General features: G+C 41.3%; 1 protein-coding gene across 12 annotated transcripts in view; it reads left to right on the top strand.

Annotated features, from left to right (window-relative positions):
- fut10 (fucosyltransferase 10) overlaps positions 1 to 25,315 on the top strand; it is a 357,225-nt gene that overhangs the window by 10,962 nt on the left and 320,948 nt on the right. For all 12 annotated transcript variants that reach the window (XR_012098609.1, XR_012098610.1, XM_073042537.1 and 9 more), the window contains one exon: positions 558 to 837. Coding sequence is in view for 10 of the 12 variants with exons in the window: in XM_073042537.1 (XP_072898638.1) it covers positions 558 to 837 (280 nt within the window). In the remaining 2 variants the exon portion in view is untranslated. The remainder of the gene's footprint in view (positions 1 to 557; positions 838 to 25,315) is intronic.

Raw genomic sequence — 25,315 nt, 5'->3', positions numbered from 1 at the left:
TTCAAACTGGCTTTTTAGGCCAGCGACAGTGGAAGTATAGGATGGATAGGTGTAAATTTTGCACTTTGTTTCTCTCGTAGTGGAGCCAAAGGGCCAAACGTCCTGCTCCTGCTCGTAATTCTTGTGCTGTGTGTTAGTTGCAGCTTAGATTATGTTACTAGTTATCAGGATTGAATTCCCGGTAATAACCAGTATGTCTTACAAAATAAGCATCAATGACGTTATTGCAAAAAGCAAAAGGGAGGTGCTGTTATTCAAATTACCCAGAGAACAGTCTGCTGCATGCAACTCCATTAAAGGAATGGGTTGTTGCATGGGATAGCTGATGAGAGGCAGATTAATACTAATGTATATGTCCCTTTGTATGGTCATGCACTTCGGTAGCAGAGGTAATCTCTTCTCGAAGATCTGGCTAGTGGGAATTAAAGCTGTCAGATTTGATTTGTGTTGCACTTTGTAATACTTGCTGGGTGCCCCTCACCCAACAACATGGTGTATAAGTTCAGGGCGTTGTGCCAGCCTGAAGCTCTGTGTAACTGAAGTGCTTATATCTACAGGTGGTGGTTGAACTGGGACAGTTTGAAACAAAGGAAATAAAGGGTGAGGATTTCTACAGCGACAGAATGGAGGATTGGAATCTGGTGAATGACGCAAATGATTTACAGAACAGTGTGAAGCAATATTCCGATTTGGGAATTGAGTGTCCCATTATTCTGTGGTGGTCACCACTGACTGGAGAACCGGGCCGCCTAGGCCAATGTGGAAGAGATACCTGTTTCTTTACAGTAAACAGGACCTATCAGGATCATCAAATGACACGAGCATTCTTGTTTTATGGTGAGTTTTTTTTAAATTCAATGTTCTGTCATTGTAGCCTGATGGGTATGAAGTACACAGGTACAGTGACTTTTGCAGAAATTAAGTGCAGACTAGTGAGAGCACAAAATGGGTAGCGATAGTTGGCCACTCGTGTATGTAGAGAGGAATGGGTGAAGAATCAGATAACATGTAACCTGTTTGAAGCCATCTATTTCCTCTTCCCATCCAAAGTTGAATTACATTATAGGAGATAGGAAGAGGAAGCCATTTGGCGACACAAACCTGCTCTGTCATTTAAGGAAATCTTCTATCCGAAACACCTTTTTCCTGCCCCATCCACAAATACTATGATTCCTTTAATGTCCAGAGTCATACAGCACAGAAGTAGGCTGCTTCTATCAACCATTTTGTCCATCTGCACTAACCCCATTTTCCTCCATTAGGTTTGTATCTTATGCCTTGCCTATTTAAATGACAACTTAATGCCTCTCAAATGTGGTGAATGAAGTTGCCTGCACCACTTTCTCTGACAGCAAATTACAGACATAAACCACTCTGTAATTAAAAAAATCCCATCAGATCTCCTTTAAAACAACTCACTCCCACTTTAACCTCATGTTCTTTTGCTTTTGACATCCCTACTATGGGGGAAAATATTATTTACCTCTGTGTCAATCTCGTAATTTTATATTTTCTTTGTTCCAGAGAAGACAATCCCAGCCTGTGCAATCTCTCCCATTAACTGAAGTCCTCTGGTGAATCCGTTCTGCACCTCTCCAGTGCAACCATATCCTTTGTATAATGGCAAGTAAAACTGTATGTAACAGGAAGGATGTGATTATGCTTGAGAAGGTGTTGAAAAGATTCACAAGGATAAACGATTTCTTCTGAAGCAAAGGAGGCTTGGGGTAACTTCATAAAGTTTTTTTTGAAATTATGTGGGGCATTGATAGCATAGGTAGTCATAATCTTATTCCCATGGTTGAAAAGTCTAAAACAAGAGGATATTGGTTTAAAGTTACAGAGGAAATATTCAAAGGGGATCTTGGGAACAAGTTTTTCTCACAGGATTGAGCCGAGACAGTAAGTGGTCAAGGCAGATGCAAATTAGTGCCTAAATGACTTTTGGTAAGGTGCATGGATGGTGAAATTTGAGTGGGATATTAGCCAAATGCAGATGATGTATATCCAGTAATTTTCTGTGAGCTGTCCTCAAAACTTCAACGTCTACCACCAGGAGCATCTTTATGCCCTCTTCTCACTCATGCCATCACACAGGAGGTACTTTAGCCTTGGGTCCCACACCACCAAGTTCAGGATCAGTTATTACCTTTCAGCCATTAGGCTTCTGAACCAGCACCGATAACTTCAATAACCACTGCTCTAAACTGATTCTACAACCTATAGATTCACCGATGAGGATTCTTTAGAACTCATTCTCAGTATCAGTTTTTATTTGCATAGTTTGTCTTTTTTTGCACGTTGGTGGTTTGTTAGTTATTGTATGTGTGGTTTTTTGTAAACTCTATTGTATTTCTTTTTTCTTGTAAATGCCTACAAGAAAATAAATTTCAAGGTAGTATATTGTAACATATGTACTTGGATAATAAATTTATTTAGAACTTTTAAACATTGAGATACAAGTATATGGGATTAGCACAGATAGACAACATGGACAAGTTGGATTAAGGGTCTTTTAGTGAATGCTATAACTCTATGAATCTGTCCATATCTTCAGCTTCATTCCTAACTCTATATACTCACTGTGTATGACCTCTTCCCTTTTTCTGCGTATGTTTTTGGTACCAATATGCACCACGGCATCTGGCTGTTCACCCTCCCCCTTGAGAATATCCTGCAGCTGCTCCAATACATCCGGCCATAGAATCTCCTGTCTGTCCCCCTAACTACTATCAAGTTCCCTTTCTGCCATAGTTGGATGCATCAGCAAGGGAGATGAGGCTGAGTACAGGGCTACGGTGGGAAACTTTGTCACATGGTACGAGCAGAATCATCTGCAGCTTAATGTGAAAAAGACTAAGGAGCTGGTGGTGGACCTGAGGAGGGCAAAGGGACCGGTGACCCCTGTTTCCATCCAAGGGGTCAGTGTGGACATGGTGGAGGATTACAGATACCTGGGGATACGAATGGACAATAAACTGGACTGGTCAAAGAACACTGAGTCTGTCTACAAGAAGGGTCAGAGCCGTCTCTATTTCCTGAGGAGACTGAAGTCCTTTAACATCTGCCGGATGATACTGAGGATGTTCTACGAGGCTGTGGTGGCCAGTGCTATCATGTTTGCTGTTGTGTGCTGGGGCAGCAGGCTGAGGGTAGCAGACACCAACAGAATCAACAAACTGATTCGTAAGGCCAGTGATGTTGTGGGGGTGGAACTGGACAGTGACTCCCATCCACTCCATAATGTACTGGTTAGGCACAGGAGTACATTCAGCCAGAACCTCATTCCACCGAGATGTAACACTGAGCGTCATAGGAAGCCATTCCTACCTGTGGCCATCAAACTTTACAACTCCTCCCTCGGAGTGTCAGACACCCTGAGCCAATAGGCTGGTCCTGGACTTATTTCCACCTGGCATGATTAACTTATTATTATTTAATTATTTATGGTTTTATATTGCTGTATTTCTTTGCTATTCTTGGTTGGTGCGGCTGTAACGAAACCCAATTTCCCTCGGGATCAATAAAGTATGTCTGTGTGTCACTACCGCACTGCCCGACTTTACTGTTCCCTGCTGAGCCTCAGAGCCAGCCACAGTGCCACTAAACTGGCTGCTGCTGATGGGTCATTTCCCAACAACCCCCCAGCAGTATCCAGCAAGGTATACTTGTTGCTGAGGGGAAAGGCCATGGGGGATCCCTACACTGTCTTCCTAATGCCCTCTCCTGGTGGTCACCCATCTACTATCCAAAAGGTGTACTCAAAATTCTCATCTATAATGTCTTCAACCTCCCAGATGATGTTGAGTACATCCAATTCCAACTCCTTGACCCAGTCAGTCAGGAGCTGACGTTTGGTGTATTTCCTGCAGATGTAGTCATCAGGGATACATCTGACAGGAGAAGCATTCCATCCTGACTACTCTGTATTAAAAAAAAGTTACATCTTCTTGTCTGTGCCTCCGTCTGAATACTCTTGCTGAATACTCTTAAGCCAAAGCCTTTCCGCTCTCTCACTGGCACACTCTGACAATGGCCCCTCCACTTAACACTACCTTCCTTTTATTTGCTGTTGAGTTTAGGCCTCTTGCTCTGACACTTACCACGTCTGCACAGCTGAAAAAAGACCAGCTGCTCTTTCTTTTTTTTTTAAACTCTCTCTTTCTTGACCTTTGGTAGGGCTTTGACACCGGCATTTACCGCACCTGAGCTGCCAAAACAAAATTAGAAAAATAACACAGAATGTGGAGTATAATGTTGTAGATAAGAGAAAGTGCAGTGCAGGTAGGCAAAAATCAGCATTTTTAAAGAGACTGCAAATTCTGGTTTACTCCTCTATCTTCTCTGGCCATTCCTCTTATGGAATTTTACCATGCAATCACAAGGATTGCAATATTTCTCTTTTTATCAATGTCCTTGCCATTATCTAGCAAACCTTCCAGGTGGAGCAGAAATTCACTGGTGTTTCTTCTAGTTTAGTAAATTGCATTCAGTGCTCACATTGTGCTGCCGTTGGAGGAAGCAAATACAGATCGAGTGACCGTTTTGCAGAGCACCTTTGCGAGCTTGTGGATCTCCGTTGGTTAGGGTTGACCATGTGTTCTGACTGTCTACATGCTGTGTAAGCCAGGAAAGTACAAGGAGGAGAGCAAGTTGTTGCCCATGCAGCAGGCTCCCCCTTTCTACACAGTTGAATCCAAAGTAATGGTAGAGACCAATGTAGTTTGGCACCAAGAGCATCGCAAGAGTCGCCAGTCAGCATTGAACTGAATATAGGACTGCGTTCGGGACTCCAAGTCTGGACTTTTTTCTCCTGAAGCTTTCCCCGTGAGTGGGTGTAGCCACAAAGCAGTGAGGTTTGAGATCAGAGTTTTCTTTCTCCTAGATGAGTGGCCAATTATAGCCAGTGAGTCCCATCTGCCTGAAGCAAACTGGTCTTGTGGCACCAGTAACCCACCTTTTTCCCTTCTGTCAGTAGGAACTGTTTTGGTGGGCTTAATAGCTAAGCCACATATGAAAGTCAGGAGCTGATTTTGATTACCAGAGGCTATTTGAGATGCACACCATTAGGAGCATTTCATAGGTAATAGGAGCTTATCCCACTACCTTCTCCAACTATGACAACCTTAAGGGTCTAACACTTGCATTTTGCATCTTATTGCACTCAGACCTTTGTATTTGACTTCTTGTTCTGCTGCAACAAACACCAAACTAGGGTGGAGGAAGAGCGCCTCATCTTCTGAATAGGCACATTGCAACCTTCAGGACTCTAATATTGAATTCAGTAACTTCAAATAACCAACCTCTCCAGTTTCTTTAGAGGGAGGTTGGATGAAGCCTGAGAAATGGAGGAAATGAGAGAGGGCTCCGTCACCACAGAAGGAGGAAAGCCATGTTTTTTTATTTAAAAAAAAAGACGTGTTCTGGAATGAAAATAACTTTATCCTCTCATGATTTTTTTTGGAATGAAGACTCTACTAAGGCTGCCCAAAAGCAGCCACTGCTGCAGAACTAGGGATGGGGAGATGAATCCATCTTTTCCAGAAATATCCACATACCAAAAACAAGTCAAAGATTTTGTATTTGTTCAATAACAATTAGGAGCAGAAAATTTTTCCTCCATCTGTAACTACTAGCTGTAATAGCAGTTTTACATAAGATTGGACTGATATTTCTTGTATTAAACACATTTCATCCAACTGACTGCATTTGTACCCTATCCACTGCTTGTCCTTCCTTACGGTCTCACTACACACTGCATCCACCCTTACACCAACTGCTCCATCATCTGTCCTATCACACCGATTCCCATCCCTCTGCCAACCTAGTTTAAACCCTCCCCAACAGCTCTAGCAAACCTCCCTGTTTTGTACAGGTCATGCCTTCCCCAGAAATAATCCCGATGATCCACAAATCTGAAACCCTGCCCCCTTGCACCAGTTCTTCAGCCCCTCGTTCATTTGCCATATCATCCCATTCTTACTGTCACTGGCACAGGCAGCAAGGTAGAGATAACTACCCTTGAGGACCTGATGTTTTTACCTTCCCTAACTCCCTATATTTGCTCTTCGGGACATCATTCCCTTTACCTAGGTAAGGTCCTTTGATACCAAAGTCCACCATAACCTGTGTTTGTTCGCCCAATCCCTTTGGAACATTGTGGACTTGATTTGAGACATCATTGACCCTGGCACCTGGGGGGGGACAACATATCATTCATGAGAACCTTTTACATCCACAGAATCTCCTGCCTACTTTCCAAACAATTGAATCCCCTATCACAACCACTCTTTTACCCCTTTTCCTTTCTGAGCCACAGAGCCAGACTCAGCATCATAGACTTGATTGGTATGGCTTTCCCCCCTCCTCCCCCAACCAATATCCACAGTGGTGTACGTATTGTTGAAGAGAATGGCCACAAGAGTACTCTGTACTGGTTATCTATTCCCTTTCCCTGTCCTGATAGCCACTTGCCTCCTTTGATTTAGATGTGGCTGCTTCCCTGTAGTACCTGTCTGTGAACCCCTCGTTCTCCCAGTAGATGCATAGGTCATCCCGCTCCAGCTCTCATTCCATAATGTGGTCTGTAAGGGGATACAGCCAGATGCATTTCTCACAGGTTTCTTATCAAAGACACTGGACATCTCCCTGACGTCCCACAAGAAGAACACTTCACTGCCCTGGGTTCCATTCTCACTGCTCTACCTATGCAATAATAAAGAAAGACAAAACTTAGCAGAAACTCACCTTGGCTTTCACCTCCTCTCAACAAAGCTATTTGAGCCAAAGCTTTAATTCCCCACTCTGCTTAAACCTAACTTTTAATTGGCTGCTCCATTTAAACCTAACTTTTAATTGGCCCTTGCCAATTGCCTACTTACCCAGTCAATTTGATACTGAACGGGAAATCTTGACAGACACTGTGTTTTAAATCTGCCACTTCTTGTTCCAAGGAATGGCTCTTACTCCTTGAGACTGAACTTGAAGTCCTGATGGGCATTTTACCAAATTCTAATTCCATTTCTTAAAATGGAATGTTAACAAAACTGCAAGGAAACAAGGTAAAATTCTTGAAGTGTGCTGCAGCTCGAGTGAAAGCAAGCTTTTTTTTTTAGCTTCTTATCAACGTTTCCACTGGGAAAGTGGCACCCATGCAAAAGGATGTTACAAGAGAAGCCAACTGTTTCTGCTGAAGGACAATAATCCAGAGAGCTCTTCAGTGTAGCAGCAGTATATTGCAGATGATGCTCCTGCATCTATGCACTTGGCACTTTGGCTGCCTTTCTGTTTATGTAAGTGGCAGCGCTAGCACTTTTTAAAATAAGTGATTGTGTCACTTAAGAACTGACCTTGGACAATAAATAATCAAAAAGCACGTATAATGTACTGTGCGGCTTTCTATTAGAAAAGAGAAAATAAGGCAAAGAAAAGTTGCATTGAAATCTTTTCATTGCAGTTTTAGTAGTTAATGGACTTCTGCGCTGATGAATAAAACATCACATGGTTCGCCCTTTCAACTGGATCAGGCAGATCTTGTATCTCATTTCAAACAATGGCTGGTGTCTTTTTTCATTTTACATTCCTTTTTTTGTCTACTAGTAAGATATCAAGGTTTGTCTATGCATTTTTCAAAATTGTAAGAAGTTAATCTGGTTATTATCTGAAATTGGGACTTTGCTGTTTGTAAGTTTGTGTGCCCTGCAGTTATGAGTGTGGTTTTTCATTGGTTGATAAGTACTTCAGGGCATCCTGAAATCCTTAGAAGAGCACTTGCAAAAAACATTTCGTCAAAAAATCCTGACAAACCCTTTCTTCTGCTGCCCGATCAGAAGCTATGAAGTTGAAATCTTTGCAGTCCATGCTGTATATTAGAGACCACCAAAATTGCTGACTTGATGCAGCTGACCTGCATCAGGATCCTCCAACATTAGAGTGCAGAAGTTATTTCAGACTCCTTTCAGTGGGTCTTTTCCTGATCTGCTGACCAGAGCAGTGCACACTATGATGTACATCGTGCTAAAACTTCCATTTTCGCCTACCATGTGTAGACTTGTTCACCGTGCCCTTAGTGTTTCCTTCCATACTCTTAACCTGACTTGTAACCCCTTGAATTTAGAAACCTGACAATAATTGGATCAAATTATTTAAAATGTTGGTGGAAAGAAGTATATAGTCTAAAACTACTTCCACTGCTTGCAGATACAAGGAGGAACAAAATCTTAAAGTGAATGCTAGGTACTTTTTTCCCCAACCAAAGTTTATCAGGAAGATGGAATTCTCCTCAGTTGATTCATTGGTTAATAATACTGAGGATGATTGGTGTTAGCGTAGGTTATCAAGGGTTGTTGAGCTAAAAATTTTAGGAGTTACTTTGCAGATCAGCCATGATATTGAATATACCAGTGCTGATGAACCTTTCTGTAATCTGAATTGTGTCTGTACACTCTGTACTATTGCTCGTTGCAAAGGCAAATAGTACAGCTAAAGTGAATACTAAAAAATCCTTTATTGAAGGAATTGTCTCACAGCAAATAGTATCTGGCATAGCAATGTATCAGGAGTCATCTTACATGTACTCTCAGTTTTTAAAGATAGAACTCCAATGAAATGGAAAATGACGAAGGCCTGAACAACAATTGATATGGTACGTTAATGAGAACTTGTCTCCAAACAAGGCCAAATTGGTTGGCTGTAATGATACATCTAAATTTATATTTAAATAGAAGCATTGTGTTCCAAAGTATTAGAAAATTGATACCAAGTTACAGAAAGAGCCATTAAGGAAAATGAATGGTAGCTGTAATGGACCACTGTAAGATCAAGAAAAGTGGAGAAGGAAATTTAGGAAATTGGGTTCTTGGCAGCTGAATACATGGCTTTTAAAATTGGAGAAATTAAGATACAGGTGGAGCATCCCTTTTCTGAAAATCTTAGGGCCGGAAGTGTTATGGATTTTGGACTTTTTCAGATTTTGGAATGTCTGCATCTATATAATGAGATGCCTTGGTGATGGGATCCAAGTCTGAGTGGAAAATCCATTTATATATACAGCTTATGTACAGCTGCTGTAAAGCTCACAGAGTGAACAGTCTGCAGTCAGAGCACTGTCTGACATGATGAAGCTAGATCCTCTATAGACTGGACCATTGGAGATGAATGACCATTCCCGACTGCGTCTCTTACTGGTTTCCATTCCACTGTGATTGGCGTCATATCACCTTAAATTCCAAATAGCCGCCCGTTTCACACCAACTATGATGGGCGGGAGGGTAGTTTGTGCAGGAAACAATTACTTTTAATTTTCAGTTTGATATGATTGATCTTTGCTTGTTTCATGATCAGCATACTGTTAAGCGGCATATGTTCACTCCGATGCTGACGAATTCACTCTTTCAATACACGATCGAGTTCTTAATTTTTCACTTTATTCAGTGTTATTCTGTTTTTCATTAACTTTTGTTCATTATATATGTGAAGTCACTTCTCAGAACTATCTGCATGCACAGAGACCCTCACATCACCTGGGAACCTTCCCAACACTTTGTGGAATTTTCCATTTGTGATATCATACCAGTACTCGAAAAAAAAATTTTTTTTGAAGTGTTTTCGGATTTTAGAATTTCTGATAAGGGGTACTCAATCTGTACAAGGCAGGGTTGAGATATTGTGGAGGGATGATTTTGGAGCATTAAAACCATGGAGTGCTTGAAAAACAATGAAAAGAATTTTGAATTCACAGTTTTGGGCAATCAGACTGGTGAGCAGAGGGGTGATGGGTAAAAAAAGATCCTGATGAAAGTTATTGTACAGGCCCCAGAGTTTCAGGTGCCTAAATTTAAAGCAATAGAAGAAGGCAAATAACCTAGGGATGTACAGGAATTGTCGAGGCTAAAGATACCAAAGTCATCAATGAGGATTTTGAACTGAGTCAGTGATCGAACCAGGTCACTAGGAAGAAATATCCAGTCTTAGTGATAATACGGATATCTGATATGAAAATCATTACAGTACTAAGGTTACAAGTTGGTTCAGCTGCAGAAAGAAAAATAAAAAATAGTGACAAGAGAACAGAGTACATGAATGGGATTAAAGTAGCGCTCTTCACAAAGTTTCAATGGGGGATCACTTCTTCATCAAATGCTGCATGCTGGACCTGCAGTATGACAATTTACAGATAGTGGAACAATCAGTCCATTTCATTCCACTGATAGAACATTAAAAGTAGCTCACCGAGATCTTCCATAAATGCTTACATTTTGGTGTTTATTAAAACAAACTACTTCTGAATCCTTAAGCAGACAATGACCTGTGTTGTGGTCAATGTTGAAGTAATTTCTGGAGTAAATTTCCCCCATTATGCCGTCATCTAAAAGTAGATGAATGGAAAGATGACGCTGGTGTACATTGATGACTCTCTCTGGGCTGCAAGGATTTGAACCAGTTTTCCTCTTAAGTATGTTCCTTTTAAAGTACATTCGTTGCAGTCTGCTGCATGTAAATTTCCTGTTAACGACAAACTACAAAATTACATCAGTGATTTCACGTTCGACAGTTAATTGCAGAGCAGTTAAGTGTGGCGCTTTTAAGGGTCAATTCCATGGCCATAGCTGTAAACATGGCAGGAGAGGTGGGATTCAAACCAGGCTGAAGCGCAGAGGGATAAGGCCTCCTCTGCCTACCATCTTGTTTGTGAATGTCTAGTCACTTGAAAATAAGATTGACGATCTCAGGGTAAGGCTGCTGTATCCGAGGCAGATGAGGCAGGTCTCAATTGTTGTTGCATTGAGACGTGGTTAACAGCGAACACGCTTGGAGCAGCTATGCGATTAAAAGGTTTTGCAATTTTCTGAATGGAATTCTAGTAAAGAAGGAGGTGATGGCTTTTAGTCAATTCTCATTGGTGCACTATCGTTGGGGTTATGTCGACTTCTTGTTCCCCTGACTTAGAACACCTAAAGATTAAGTGTAGACCATTCTATTTGTCTCAGGAGTTCTCATCCATGATCCTGACCAAAGTTTGCATACCACCAGTGGCCAATTATAAGCAAGCACTTGCAAAACTGCATGGTGCTGTCTGTAAAGGAGAAATAGCCCATCTAGACAGATTTCAAATGATAGTCTGCAACCTTAACTGGGCCCGCTTGAAGAAAATCCTGCCTAATTATCACCAGCACATAACCTGTTGCACCAGAGGTCCCAACACACTAGACCACTGCTACACTATGATAAGGAATGCCTATCACAACTTCCCAAGACGCATTTTGGCAAGTCAGATCATTTGGCTGTACTCTTGTAACCTGCATACAGACAGAGCCTAAAGAGCAAAGCTCCAGAGATCAAGACAACCAAGAGGTGGTTGTGGAGGCAAAGGAATAGTTTGCCTTAACAGGATTGCCTTAAGTCAGTGAACTGGGCTGTGTTCAAGAACTCGTCTGAGGACCTGAATGACTACACCAGGGTTGTTAAAGACTTTATTAAAACAGCTGTGGATGAGTGTATCCCCCATGAAATCGTTCAAGGTTTTCAACAATCAGAAGCTGTGGATGAACAATGAAATCCAGGACTTTCTGAGAGTCAGATCAGAGGCATTCAAGTTTGGAGATCAAGAATGCCTCAAGAGGTGCAGGTATGATCTCCGGAAACCCATCTCTCGGGTGAAATGAAGATTCTGGACTACACTAGAATCAACGAGGGATCTTTGACAGCTGTGGTAGGGTTTCAATGCCATAACCTCCTACAAAATTAAATCTTGTGACAAGGGGGACAGCAGAGCTTCGCTTGCAGATGAACTCAATGCCTTCTGTGCTTGCTTTGATCACCAGGACAGAGAGGAGCAATTGCTTACCCACATGTCTCCCGAGGATACTTTGGTCTCGGTATCTGAAGATGATTTGTGGGCTGCCTTCAAGAGAGTATCTGGCCAAGTACTGAAGACCTGTGATGACCAACTAGCTGGTGTATTCATGGATATCTTCAATCTCTCGTTCTGGCGGTGTGTGGTATCTACCTGCTTTAAGCAGGCTCAGTTGTACCAATACCCGGGAAGAACATGGTAACTTGTTCAAATGACTTTTGCCCGGTGTCACTTGCATCCACAGTAATGAAATGTTTTGAGAGGCTGAAGCATATCCGTTCACTTGGATCCACTCCAATTTGCTTGTCGAAGCAATAGGATGCAATCTGGTTGGCTCTTCACACAACCCTGGAATGACAGGACAACAAAGATGCATACATCAGAATGTTCTTTATCGACTACAGTTTGGCATTTAACACCAACATCCCCTCAAAACTGATCAGTAAACTCCAATACCAAGGCCTCAATATCCCTGGTGCAATTGGATCCTGGATTTCTGTACTTGTGGACCCCAGTCAGTTCGGATTGGGAAAAACATCTCCTACACAAGGACTGTGTGGCTAATTACAGCTCCAACACCATATACAAGTTTGCTGATGACACCACTGTTGTGAATCAGCGTACAGAGGGAAGACTGAAAATTTGGCTGAGTGGTGTAATAACAACAACCTCTCACTCAATGTCAATAAGACCAAAGACCTGATTGTAGATTTCAGGAGAGATAAACCAGAGGGTCCATGAGCCAGTAATCATCATAGGATTAGCGGGTCAGTAACTTTAAATTCCTGGGTGTCACTATCTCAGAAGACCTGTCCTGGACCCATCAGTTAAATATTATTGCGAAGAAAGCACGACAGCGCTTTATTTCCTCAGGAGTCTATGAAGGTTTGGCATGTCATCAAAAGCCTTGGCAAACATCTATAGATGTGTGGTGGAAAGTATGCTGACTGGCTGCATTATGGCCTGGTATGGAACACCGATGCCTTTGAGTGGAAAATCCTACAAAAGGTAGTGGATTCAACCCAGTACTCCACAGGTAAAACCCTCCCAACCTTTCAGCACATCGACATGGAGCATTGCCATAGAAATGCAGCATCCATCATCAGAGATTCTCATCACCCAGGCCATGCTTTTTTCTCACTGCTGCCATGAGGCAGAAGGAACAGGACTTACACCACTAAATTCAAGAACAGTTACTACCCCTCACCAATCAAGCTCTTGAACAAAAATGGATAACTGCACTCATTTGAGGACTCCGTTATATTGTTATTTCATTCTCATTTTTTACTGATATTTATTTATATCTGCATTTGCAGTTTGTTTGCAGAACAGTTCTTGATGTTTACTGTTTACAGTTCTATAGATTTGCTAAGTATGCCCACAGAAGATGAATTCCAGGGTTGTATGTAGTGACATGTATGTTCTCTGATATTAAATTTTACTGTGAACTTTGTAATATCATCACATGAGCTGAACAGCCAGTTACATTGAGGGAATTAGGAAATGAGTCTCTTATTTTTAACAGCCATTTTACCAAGAGCAAAAAAACCAAAAAGATTAGGGTCAAAGTTGAAATATCAAACTCTAACAGAACAACATAACAAAGTATAGGATATCAAAATGTTTTGAAGGAATCAAACCAGGATCAAATGGCTGAGTAATTATTGGTAAATTGGTTCACTTCAACAAGGGTTACATAGTGGAAAGGATGAGCAGTTTCAAAATCCTGGATGTCTAAACTTCTGAAGATCTATCCTGTGTACAACATATTGATGCAATTACAAAGAAACCACAACAATGGCTAAATTTCATAGGAGTTTGAGGAGATCTGTTGTAACACCAAAGACTTGCAAATTTTTACAGATATACCATGGATAGCATTCTAATTGGTTTCTTTGGCTTCTGGTATGGAGCGGCTACCGCACAGGATCAGAAAAGGCTGCAGAATGTGGTAAACTCAGCCAGCTCCATTATGGACACTGGCCTCCCCAGCATTCTGAGATAGTGACACCCAGGGATTTAAAGTTCTGACCCTCTGATCCTATGATGATTACTGGCTCATGGACCTCTGGTTTATCTCTCCTGAAATCTACAATCAAGTCCTTAGTCTTATCGATATTGAGTGAGAGGTTGTTGTTATTACACCACTCAGCCAAATTATCATTCTCCCCTCTGTATGCTGATTCACAACAGTGGTGTCATCAGCAAACTTGTATATGGTGTTGGAGATGTTCATGAGCCTCTTGGTATGTGCTTCAGGCTGTTATATCTTGCGCCTGGTGGGTGGAATCTTTGATTATGTTGGCTGATTTACTGAGGCAGCAAGAACTATAGACAGTCTGTGGATGAAAGGCTAGTTTCCATGATATGCTGAGCTCTGTCCATAAATCGACAGTTTAATGTCATGTTCAACATCCCTTTTATAAACTTAGCCACAATTTATTCTACAAGGTTTTTACACTGAGAATGGTTTAAAAAAATGATTCAGTATGTTTTGAAAAATTTCGCATCTTTGAGAACCAGAGGCATGGACTGTCATTGGAACTTTAGCTGCTGTTGGATTTCTGTGTTAGCTGTCTGTATTCCTACAGATTCCAGTGATGGATGCAGAAACTATAGCATAATAACAGTGATAACTGAAGGTTCTTCTGTGGCTACAACTCTAAAGCCATGACTCCAAAGTTCCGGACATAATCACACACATATACACACACACACACACACACACACACACACACACACACATACACACACACACACACACACACACACACACACACACACACACACACACACACACACACACACACACACACACGGCCATTTTATTAGGTACATCTGTGCATTAATGCAAATGTCTAATCAGCTGATCATGTGGCAGCAATCAGACATAGTCAAAATGTTCAGTTGTTGTTCAGACCAAACATCAGAATGGGGAAGAAATGTGATCTAAGTAACTTTTAATTGTGCCATGATTGTTGGTGCCTGACAGGGTAGTTTGAGTATCTCAAAAACTGCTGATCTCCTGGGATTTTCATGCACAATAGTTATAGAGTTTATGGAGTCTGGTGTGATAAACAAGAATAAAACATCTAGTGAGTGGCTGGTCTGTGGGTGAAAATGTCTTGTTAACGAGAGAGGTCAGAGGAGAATGGAGTTTAGGAATTTAGGAAAACGGAGAGTCATTAGTGGAGGAAGGGAGGGAGGGTGTTGTTGAGGATGGTGAGATGATTGAAGTTCTGTACATCAGGAGATTTCCAGTTGGAGGAACTAGTTGAGACTCTTACCTGTTCTTAATTGTCACTGATGGGGGCCACCACAACCCTCTAGTCTGTGTATCTGAAACACATGGAATTCCCACTTCTGTACTCTGTGAATTAGTATTCAATCAACTAACTTCCTCTCCAAGCTAATCTTTTGTCCTTGAATTTTTTTCTTGATAGTTCTATTATTAATGAAGTAATTAAAATATTCCAACAACAATTTGTTTCTTCATGCAGACCTAAATTGATATGCACCTTTGACCAACTTCAATGAGTTGCTCAATTGTGTGGTTTGAACTGATTTAATAGATTTTTGGTCAAGTTGAAAGAGCCTAACCTAGTTGTTAAACATTTGGTGGTATGTTCCATTCTGGGATTGTAGAAACGATTTTGTCAAGATTGTGGGAGTGATATGCTGGTTCTCTGTTTAGTATGGGGGCGGGATTCTGTTGCAATCCACAGCGTACAACAATTTGACAGAATTCTGGATATTACCTCAAATGTTATCAGGAAAGGGATGTTCTGGAGAAAGTGATTCATCTCGTCTCACTGAAGCCTTTCCTTATCTATAAGGCATAACTCAGAAATGTGATAGATTCTCCCCACTTGTCTGGATAAGCGCAGTTCCCAATGAATATTCAAGAAACTGTCAATCATCCAGAAAGCACCAACTAGTTTCACACCCATAAATTTTGCCTCCTTCATTAGAGATGCAACATAGCTACATCATTTGCAAGGTGATCTGCAGCCTCTTCAAAGTTCCTGTAAGAAGTTTTATGGAGATTCAAGTGAAGTTTAAACCAGACAGCAGAGAGAACAACATCTGTAATAGTTTGTAGAGATATACATATGATATCCGTAAATACATAAATAACTGCATTTGTTTACAGTGCAGTGATGGGGGTAATAATTGGAATGAGTGGGTGGGGGCTAATTAGCTCAGGGCCTTTAATGACTTTTCGGTCAGCCGCAATCATCGCCAGCACTTGCTTGTGGAAGAGACAGCACGAGATTTAAAAAGAGCTCAGGGCCTTTTGAGGATGCAATCATAATGATCTTTTGGGCACTAGGCAAAGGCCAATAAAAAGAAGCTAGGTGTAAAGAGAGCGGCCATTGTATAAGTGGACCAGTGTTAGAGTGGTCCTGCTTTGTCTCAGCAGGCTTAGGCAAGAATAGGTGAAGGCTCTAAGTAGGTTTCAAGTAATTTTTTTCTCTTTCTTTGTCTATTAGCACATAGCTAGTGCAGTGAGAATGGATCCAAGGGTAGTGGTATGTTCTTTCTGTGAGATGTTGGAACTCTGAGAGACCTACAGTTTCCCTGATAAGTAAATCTGCAGAAATTGCATTGAGCTGCAGCCCTTTAGAGACTGTGTTAAGGAACTGGAGCTGCAGCTGGAGGACCTTCGGCTCATACTGGTGAATGAGGTGATAATAGGAGTTACAGGGAGGTAGTGTTGCAGGAGGCGGTTACCTGGGTGACGATCAGGAGAGTGAAAAGGAATAGGCAGTCAGTGCAGTGTGCCCTCAATAATAAATATACCACTTTGAATACTGTCGTGGTGGATGATCTACTTAGGGGAAGCTGCAGTGAATATCTCTCTGGCACAGAGTCTGGCTCTGTGGCTCAGAAGGGAAAGGGGATGGAGTGCAGCACTGAGAAGGGACTCCATAGTTAAAAGGAGTGGACAGGAGATTCTGTGTACACGAAAGAGATATATGGATGTTATGTTGTCTTCCAGGTCCCAAAGTCAGGGATGTCTCAGATTGAGTCCATAGCATTTTAAAGGGGGAGGATGAACAATCGGAAAGCATGGTACATATTGATACCAACAATCTAGTTTGGGAAAAGGATGAAGTCCTGAAGAGAGAATATAGGGAGTTAGGTAGAAAGTGGAAAAGCAAGACTTCCAGGGTAGTAATCTCTGGATTGTGGCCTTTGCCGTATGCTAGTAAGGGTAAGAATGCGATGATTTGGCAGATGAATACATGGTTTAGGATTGAGTGCAGGTGAAAGAATTACAGATTTCTGGTTCATGCGATCTCTTCTGGGGAATATATGAGCTGTATAAAAAGGAGTGAAGTTTCAGGTTACACCTGAACTCAAGGGAGATCAGTATCCTTGTTAGTGCTGTGGGGAGGGTTTAACCTATATTGGCATGGGTTGGAAATCGGTGTGAGAGGGCTGAGGATGGGGCAGTTAGCATTCAACTGGATGCAGTGTGTAGTGAGACTGAGGAAGGACAGGCAGATAATAAGGTAAAATTGCAGTCGGTAGGATGAGTTGAAGTGTAACATGGAGGCAAAATTGAAAAGGGTGATGAAACCAGACTGGAGGTGTTATACTTAAATGCACACAGTAAAACGGAATAAGATAGATGAACTTGTAGCACACTTAGAGATTGGCAGGTATGATGTGGGCATTGCTGAGTCATAGCTGAAAGATGATCATAGTTGAGAGCTTAACATCCAGGATACAGATTGTATCAAAAGGGCAGGCGGGTAGACAGAGGAGGTGGGATACCCCATTTGGTAGAAAGAGGTGACATACTGTAGGATCTGAAAAATATAGAATCCTTGTGGGTAGAGTTAAGAAACTGGAAGGGTAAAAAGAATTTAATGGGAGTTATTTATAGGCCTCTGAACAGCAGCCAGAATGTGGACTACAAATTATAATGGTAGATATAAAATACCTTTGTTGGAGATAGAAAATACATGTGAAAAGCCAATGGTGCTATAGTCTTGGGGGATTTTAATATGCAGGTAAATAGGGAAAATCAGGTTGGTGCTGAAACCCAAGAGAGGGAATTTAGTAGAATGCCTATGAGCTGGCTTTTTAGAATGGCTTGTTGTTGAATCCACTGTGGAAAATATAATTATGGATTAGGTGTTGTGTATGAAATCAGATTTGATTAGTGATCTTAAGGTAAAGGAACCCTTACGAGACAATGAAAATAATATGATAAAATTCATCTTGCAGTTTGAGAGGGAGAAGCTAAAGTCAGACGTATCAATATTACAGTGGAGTAAAGGGAATTGTAGATGAATGAGCCAGGAGCTGGCCAAAGTTGATTGGAAGGGGACACTTGCAGGGATGATGGCAGAACAGCAATGGCTGGAGTTTTTTGGGGCAATTCAGAAGGCGCGCAGGACAGATAGCTGACGAGGGAAGTCAAAGACAGCATGAAATCAATGGGGTGGGCATATAATAGTGCAAAATTTAGTGGTTAGTTAGAGGATTGAGAAGTTTTTAAAAACCAACAGAGGGCAACTGAAACAACTGTAAAGAGAGAAGAGATAAAAAATGAAGGTAAGCTAGTCAACAATATGAAAGAAGATAAAAAAAAAAGGTTTTTTCAGATATGAAGAATAAAGGAGAAAGTAGAGATTAGTCCACTGGAAAATGCTGGTGCAGAGGTAGCAATGGGGGACAAAGAAATTGTGGATGAATTTAATGCAGTGCCTTGAAAAAGTATTCAGCTCTCAAACCCTTGTTTACATAAATGAGTATTACAACCAGGGATTTTGATCAATTTAACTGAGAGTTTTTATTTGTGAATCACATACTCCCTTTTCCACAGTACAGCCAAAGAAAACGGGAAATTGTAAAAGCATGAAAACTAAAAATTCAAAAACTGAAATATCATCACTTCAAAAGTATTCATTCCCATTGTTCAGTATTCAGTTGAACCACCTCTCATAGCCATTACAGTTATTTGGATAAGTCTCGATTAACTTTGCACGACGTAATGGAGCACGGTTTGTCCTTTTCGCCTTGCAAAATTGCTCAAGCTGTCCCAGAATAATTGGGGTTGCAGTTGTGGACAGCTTTCTTGAGGTCTTGCCAGAGATGTTCGATTGGGTTAAGGTCAGGACTCTGACTGGGCCACTCAAGGACATCAGTTTTCTTAATTTGAAACCGCTCTGTGGTTGCTGTGCAGTGTGTTTTTGGTCATTGTCCTGCTGATATGTGGACATCCTACCCAGTTTAAGCTTTCTGGTAGAGGCTAGTTAGCATTTCTCTGTATTTAGCAGCATTCATTTTCCCATCAATTCTGACTAGATTTCCAGTCCCTGCTACTGAAAAGTATTCCAATAACATGATGCTACCTTTACCAAACTACAGTAGGGATGGTGTTGCTTGGCTAATGTGAGGTATTATATGTAGGTCACACATATAGTTTAGTGTTGAGACCGAAAAGTTCTACTTTTGTCTCATCTGACTGCAAGACCTTCCTCCACACCTTTACAACATCTTCTTAGTGATGCTTCGCAAAGTCATTACTGCTAACGAAGTGATTTTTTTAAGCTAGGGCTTCTTCCTTGCCACTCTTCCATAAATACCCTTTTTGTACAAGGCATTGTAAAAGTTGTGGAACCATGAACTTCATCTCTAGTTGCAACCACTAACTTCTACAACTCACTTAGAGTGACTGTTGGTGTCACAGTAGCCTCTACTACAAGCGACATTCTTCTCTGGTGACTAAGTTTAGATAGGCAGCTGACCTAGGCAGTGTGGCTGTGGTTTCATATTTTTTCCACTTTTTCACTATGGACCACTGAGCTCGGAGGTATTTTCAGTGTCTTTGAGATGGTCTTGTACCTTCCCCAGATTTATGCTTCTTTATTATCATTTCCCTGACTTCTCTTGTATGCTCTTTTGTCTTCATTTTGCTAGATGGAGTATAGTGTAGGGAACTGCGATGTGATGTACTTTGACAGGAGGAGTAAAAGTGTGGACTATTTTCTAAATCGGAAGAAAATTCAAAACTCAGAGGTGCAAAGGGACTTGGGAGTCCTTGTGTAGGATTCCCTAAAGGTTAATTTTCAGGTTAAGTCAGTGTTAAGAAAGGCAAATGCAATGTTGCCATTCATTTTGAGAGGGCTAGAATTCAAAAGCAAGGATGTAATGCTGAGGCCTTATAAGCCATTGGTCAGACTATGCTTGGACTATTATGAGCGGTTTTGGGCCCCTGTCTAAGAAATGATGTGCTGCCAATAGAGAGGTCCATAGGTGGTTCACAAGAATGAACCCAGGAATGAAAGGGTTAACATATGAGGAGCACTTGATAGTCTTGGCCTGTACTCGTTGGAGTTTAGAAGAATGAGGGGGAAATCTCATTAAAACCTATCAAATATTGAAAAGCCTAGATAGAACGGATGTGGAGAAGGTGTTTCCTATAGTGGGATCTAGAGGGCACAGCCTCAAAGTTAAGGGACATCCATTTAGAGCAGAGATTGGGAAAAATTTCTTTAGCTAGAGGATGGTGAATCTAGAATTCATTGCACGGATGGCTGTGCAGGTATATTTAATGCGGGAGTTGATAGGTACTTGATAGGGCATCAAAGGTTACAGGGAGAAGGTAGGAGAAAGGGGTTGAAGGGTAATAAATCAGTCAGAATGGAATGGCAGATCAGACTTGATGGGCTGAAAGGCCTATTTCTGCTCCTACTTTTGTGTCTTACATCTTATGCTGCAGGTATTAACCCTCGATGTAATGATAACAGAAGTGCCTCTTTTTTTCTGGTTTGAACCTCACTAAAATTTACATTGGTTTGATTATGTTGTGTATTTAGACTTAGTAGTCAGTAACCTTGTGAATCAGTTTGTGCCTTGCTAAAGTTTGAATAGCTCTGTTAAACATTAAAAAACAGTACAGTGCAATATGCATTGAAATCCATTGTTTTTACATCAACAACCAGCACAATCTGAGATGACTCAGATTAGACCATATGACAGAGGAGCAGAATGAGGCCTTTCAACCTATCATGATGGGATCTGCTATCCCATTATGGCTGATTTATTATCCTTCTCAACCCTATTCTCTTTCTTTCTCCCCATGACCTTTGACACCGTTGCTAATCAAGAACCTATCAACCTCTGCTTTAAATATACTTAAGGATTTTGCCTCCACAGCCATCTGTTCCAATGAATCACAAAGATTCACACACTTAGGAAAAAGAACTTCCTCCTTATCTCTGTTCGGAATGGGCCTCTGTCTATTCTGTTCTCTGCCCTCTGGTTCTAGACTCCCCCATAATCGGAAATATCCTCTCCATATTCACTTTATCTGGACCTTCCAATGCTTGATAGTTTCCAATGAGACCCCCCCTCATTCTTCTAAAACAAGAGCTATCAAATGCACCTCATATGCCCCTTGTACATTAACCCTTTCATTTCTGGAATCTTTCTTGTGAACCTTCTCTGGATTCTCTCCAGTGCCAGCACTTATCTTCTTAGATAAGAGGCTCCAAGCTGCTCACAGCACTCCAAATGCAGTCCGGCCAATGCCTTGGAATGCCTCAGCATTACATCGTTGCTTTTATATTCAAAGTGAATGTTAACATTGCATTTGCCTTCCACAAAGCCATCAATTCCATCATTCAGATCATTGATATAAAATGTGAAAAGAAACAGAACACCATTAGTCACCGGTAGGCAACTAGCGAAGGCACCATTTATTTCCACTCCTTACCTCCTGCCAGTTAGCCAGTCTTCTGTCCATGCTAGTATCTTCCCTGTAAGATCATAGGCTCATAATTTGTTAAGCAGCCTCAAAGGCCTCAAATGTCAAAGGCCTTCTGAAAATCCAAGTAATGAAAATTCACCGACTCTCCTTTGTCGATCTTGCCTGTTATGTCCTCAAATAATTCTAACTGATTTGTCTGGCAAGATCTCTCTTGATGGAAACCATGCTGACTTTGGCCTATTTTAACATAAGTCTCCAAATACCATGATACCTCATGCTTAATGGACTCCAGAATTTTCCCAGCCACTGAAGTCAAGCTAATTGGCCTACAATATCTTCTGCTGCCTTCCTTCTTAAAGAGTGGAGTGACATATGCAACTTTCCAGTCCTTCGGTACCATTCCAGTATCCAGTGATTCTTGAAACATCACTACTAATGCCTCTATAATCCTTTCAGCTACTCAGAAGCCTGGGCTGTAGTCCATCTGGTCCAGGTGATTCATCTATCTTCAAACCTTTCAGATTCCCAAGTATCTTCTGCTTGGTACTGTTATCTGTGTTCACTGCTGCCCTCTGACACTCGAAGTTCTGGCAAACAGTATCTTCCACAGTGATGACTGATGCAAAATACTTATTCAGGTTGTCCACCATTTATTTATCTCCCATTACTTCCTCTCCAGCATCATTTTCCAGCAGTCCGATATCCACTCTTGTTTCTCTTTAACTCTATATGTATCTGAAAAAACTTATTGTATATTCTGTTATATTATTGACTTGCTTACCTTCATATTTCATCTTTTCTCTTTATGGCTTTTTTAGTTCCCTTCTGTTGGTTTTAAAATGCGTCCCAATCTTCTTATTAAATTTTGCTATATTGTATGCCTTCCCTTTTTCTTTTATGCCGTCTTTCACTTCCCTTGTCAGCCTTCCCTTCATTCTCCCTTTGGAATACTTCATCTTCTGGATGTGTTTTTCCTGCGATTTCTGAATTGCCCTCAGAACCACCAGCCATTGCTGTTCTGCCTTCATCCCTGCTGGTAACTCCTTTCAATCAACTTTGGCAGATCCTTTCTCATGCCTCTGTAATTCCCATTACTCCACTGTAATGCTGATTAATCTGATTTCAGCTTCTCCTTTTTAAACTGCAGAGTGAATTCTATTATATTATGATCACTGTGATCTTAGGGTTCATTTACCTTAAGCTCCCTAATCAAATCTGGGTCATTACGTAACAGCCTATCCAGAATTGCCATTCCCCTAGTGGGCTCAACCACAAATTGCTCTAAAGAGCAATCTCATAGGCATTTTACAAATTCTCTCTCGGGAACTAGCAACAACCTGACTTTCCCAATCTACCTGCATATTGAAATCCCCCCATGACTATAGCAACATTGCCCTATTCACAGGTCTTTTCTGTCTCCTATTGTAATTTGCAGCCCATGCCCTGGCTACTGTTTGGAGACCTATATATAACTTCCATCAGTGACTTTTTACCCTTGCAATTTCTTAACTCTACCCATAAGGATTCGATATCGTCCAATCCTATAGGATTTGATTTCATTATTCACCAACAGAGCCACCCCCCCCGCCTACCTGCCTGCCCTTATGATGTGTATCATTAGATGTTAAGCTCCCAGCTATGATTGTCTTGCAGCCACAATTCAGTGATGCCCATAACATCATACGTGCCAATTTGTAGCTCTGCTAAAAGTTTATCTATCTTATTCCGTGTACTGCATCCATTCAAATATAACACGTTCGCTCTTTTATTTGTCAACCTTTTCAATTTTGCCTCCATGTTACACTTCAACTGATCCCATTGACTGCAATTTTGCCCTATCATCTTCCTGTACTTTCTCACAGTCTCACTACGCTCTGCATCTAGTTGACACCAACTGTATCATCCTCAGTCATATCACTCTGGTTTCTGTCCCTCTGCCAAATTAGTTTAAATCCTTCCCAACAGCTCTAGCAAACCTGCCCGCAAGGTTATTAGTCTCCCTCAGGTTCAGGTGTAACCTGTCTTTTTTGTACAGGTCATATCTTCCTTAGAAGAGATCTGAATGATCCAGAAATTTGAAACCCTGTCCTCTGGACTAATTCTTCAGCCACACATTCATCTGCCAAATGATCCCATTCTTAACCTCACAGGCACCTGGCACAGGCAGCAATCCAGGGATTACTATCCTGGAGGTCCTGCTCTTCAGCTTTCTCCCTACCTCTTGGGAACCAGCAACAACCTGACTTTTCCAGTCTGTCTGCATATCGAAATCCCCCACGTACAGAAACCTATATTTCTCATCCCTGGTCTCTGCTTTCTGTGCACATAAATGCATGCAGAAGAGGATACTGGGGTATAGGAACTGGGTGTTAGAACATGATGAGAACAATTTCATTATGCAGAGATCCAACAGTGTGGTCCAAAGAGAGTAGAGAGACAACTTTGGTATAATTTTAATGATAGAACAGTGATTGATGCCTATTTACAGTTATGCTGATACATTAAGTTGGATTTGCAGTTATAGCTCCATATTCTCCTGTCCCACCTGAACAAAAGATAACCTGTCTTATTATTGATGTGAAGTATCATTTTTTAATTGTTTGAGTAGTGTTGTTCAGAGTGAAGAGTTTTATCTTTGAGCATTTGGAAAACTTGGAGCATTTTTACCCCTTTGCGTTTCCTGTCCATTTACACTAACTGAGTTGATCACAACTGTAAGCTGCTGAGTGGGAGGTAACACTGCAATGATTGCGCAGTTTTTTGGCCTGTAGAGGGAGATGTTCAGCTTCTTATCCACTTAAGCAAGCTCATAATAAGGGTACAATTAATTCTGCTTTGTGGCAGTTCTATGTGGTTTCACTGTCAGTCTTTTAGGCAGGTGGGCGGAGGAGGGAACCTGTACTATAGTGTGTGCTTGTATCGTTGGCTTTAGATACATTTTGGAGTGCCAAGTGAAATGAGCTATATTCAATGTATATTTGCATTTCATCTATCTATTAGTCTGGGTGGATGGGAACAAAAGCTCCTCTTCCATTGCCAGTATTTTTCGTATCTACTTTGTTGAATTCTCTGAATAGAACTATGGAGGATTGGTACAGGACCTTATAATTCTAAAACGTGAACCATTGCCTAACCAATAACCGCATTCTTCTTGGTAAGTATCCAAGGCTGCAGGTCTGTTTACAGTAGAGCAGATTTACAGTTTATAGTTGCAATGGGAAAGACCTCACTGGGTGAGTGTTAGGGGATGGCATTTTTTTTTAGAAGTGTCAGATGGTTTCTGGAAAAAGGGTTCAGTCCAGGTGTCATATTGGTTTGGTGGTTGCTGACAATTCTTCTCTTCATTGCTGAACACATGGAGTAACACCCTTTGGGTGTGTTAAGCACATGGGGACAATTCTACAACATACAACACCTTGGGCTTCACACGCCACAAAATTCAGCGGACTCACAGAATGAAAGGAGGCCATTTGGCCTGTTTTGTCTTTACTAATCATGTGAAAGAGGAATCCAACTACCTTTTTCCCTTACAGAATACTACAGTTGAATCTGCCACCCCAGTACTCCAGGAGTGCATGTCAGACCAGAACTACTTGCATTGCAAAGGATTTTCCTGATACAATTTTCAGTTCTTTAGCCTATCACCATTATCAAATGGCCCATGACTCTTGGTTCCTCTACCATGAGAACAGTTTCACTCTCAACACTGCTTATCATCTTCATGACACCTC

Source organism: Hemitrygon akajei, chromosome 4, assembly GCF_048418815.1.
Source record: "Hemitrygon akajei chromosome 4, sHemAka1.3, whole genome shotgun sequence".
Taxonomy (NCBI): Eukaryota; Metazoa; Chordata; class Chondrichthyes; order Myliobatiformes; family Dasyatidae; genus Hemitrygon; species Hemitrygon akajei.
This window is presented reverse-complemented; position numbering and strand designations above follow the sequence as displayed.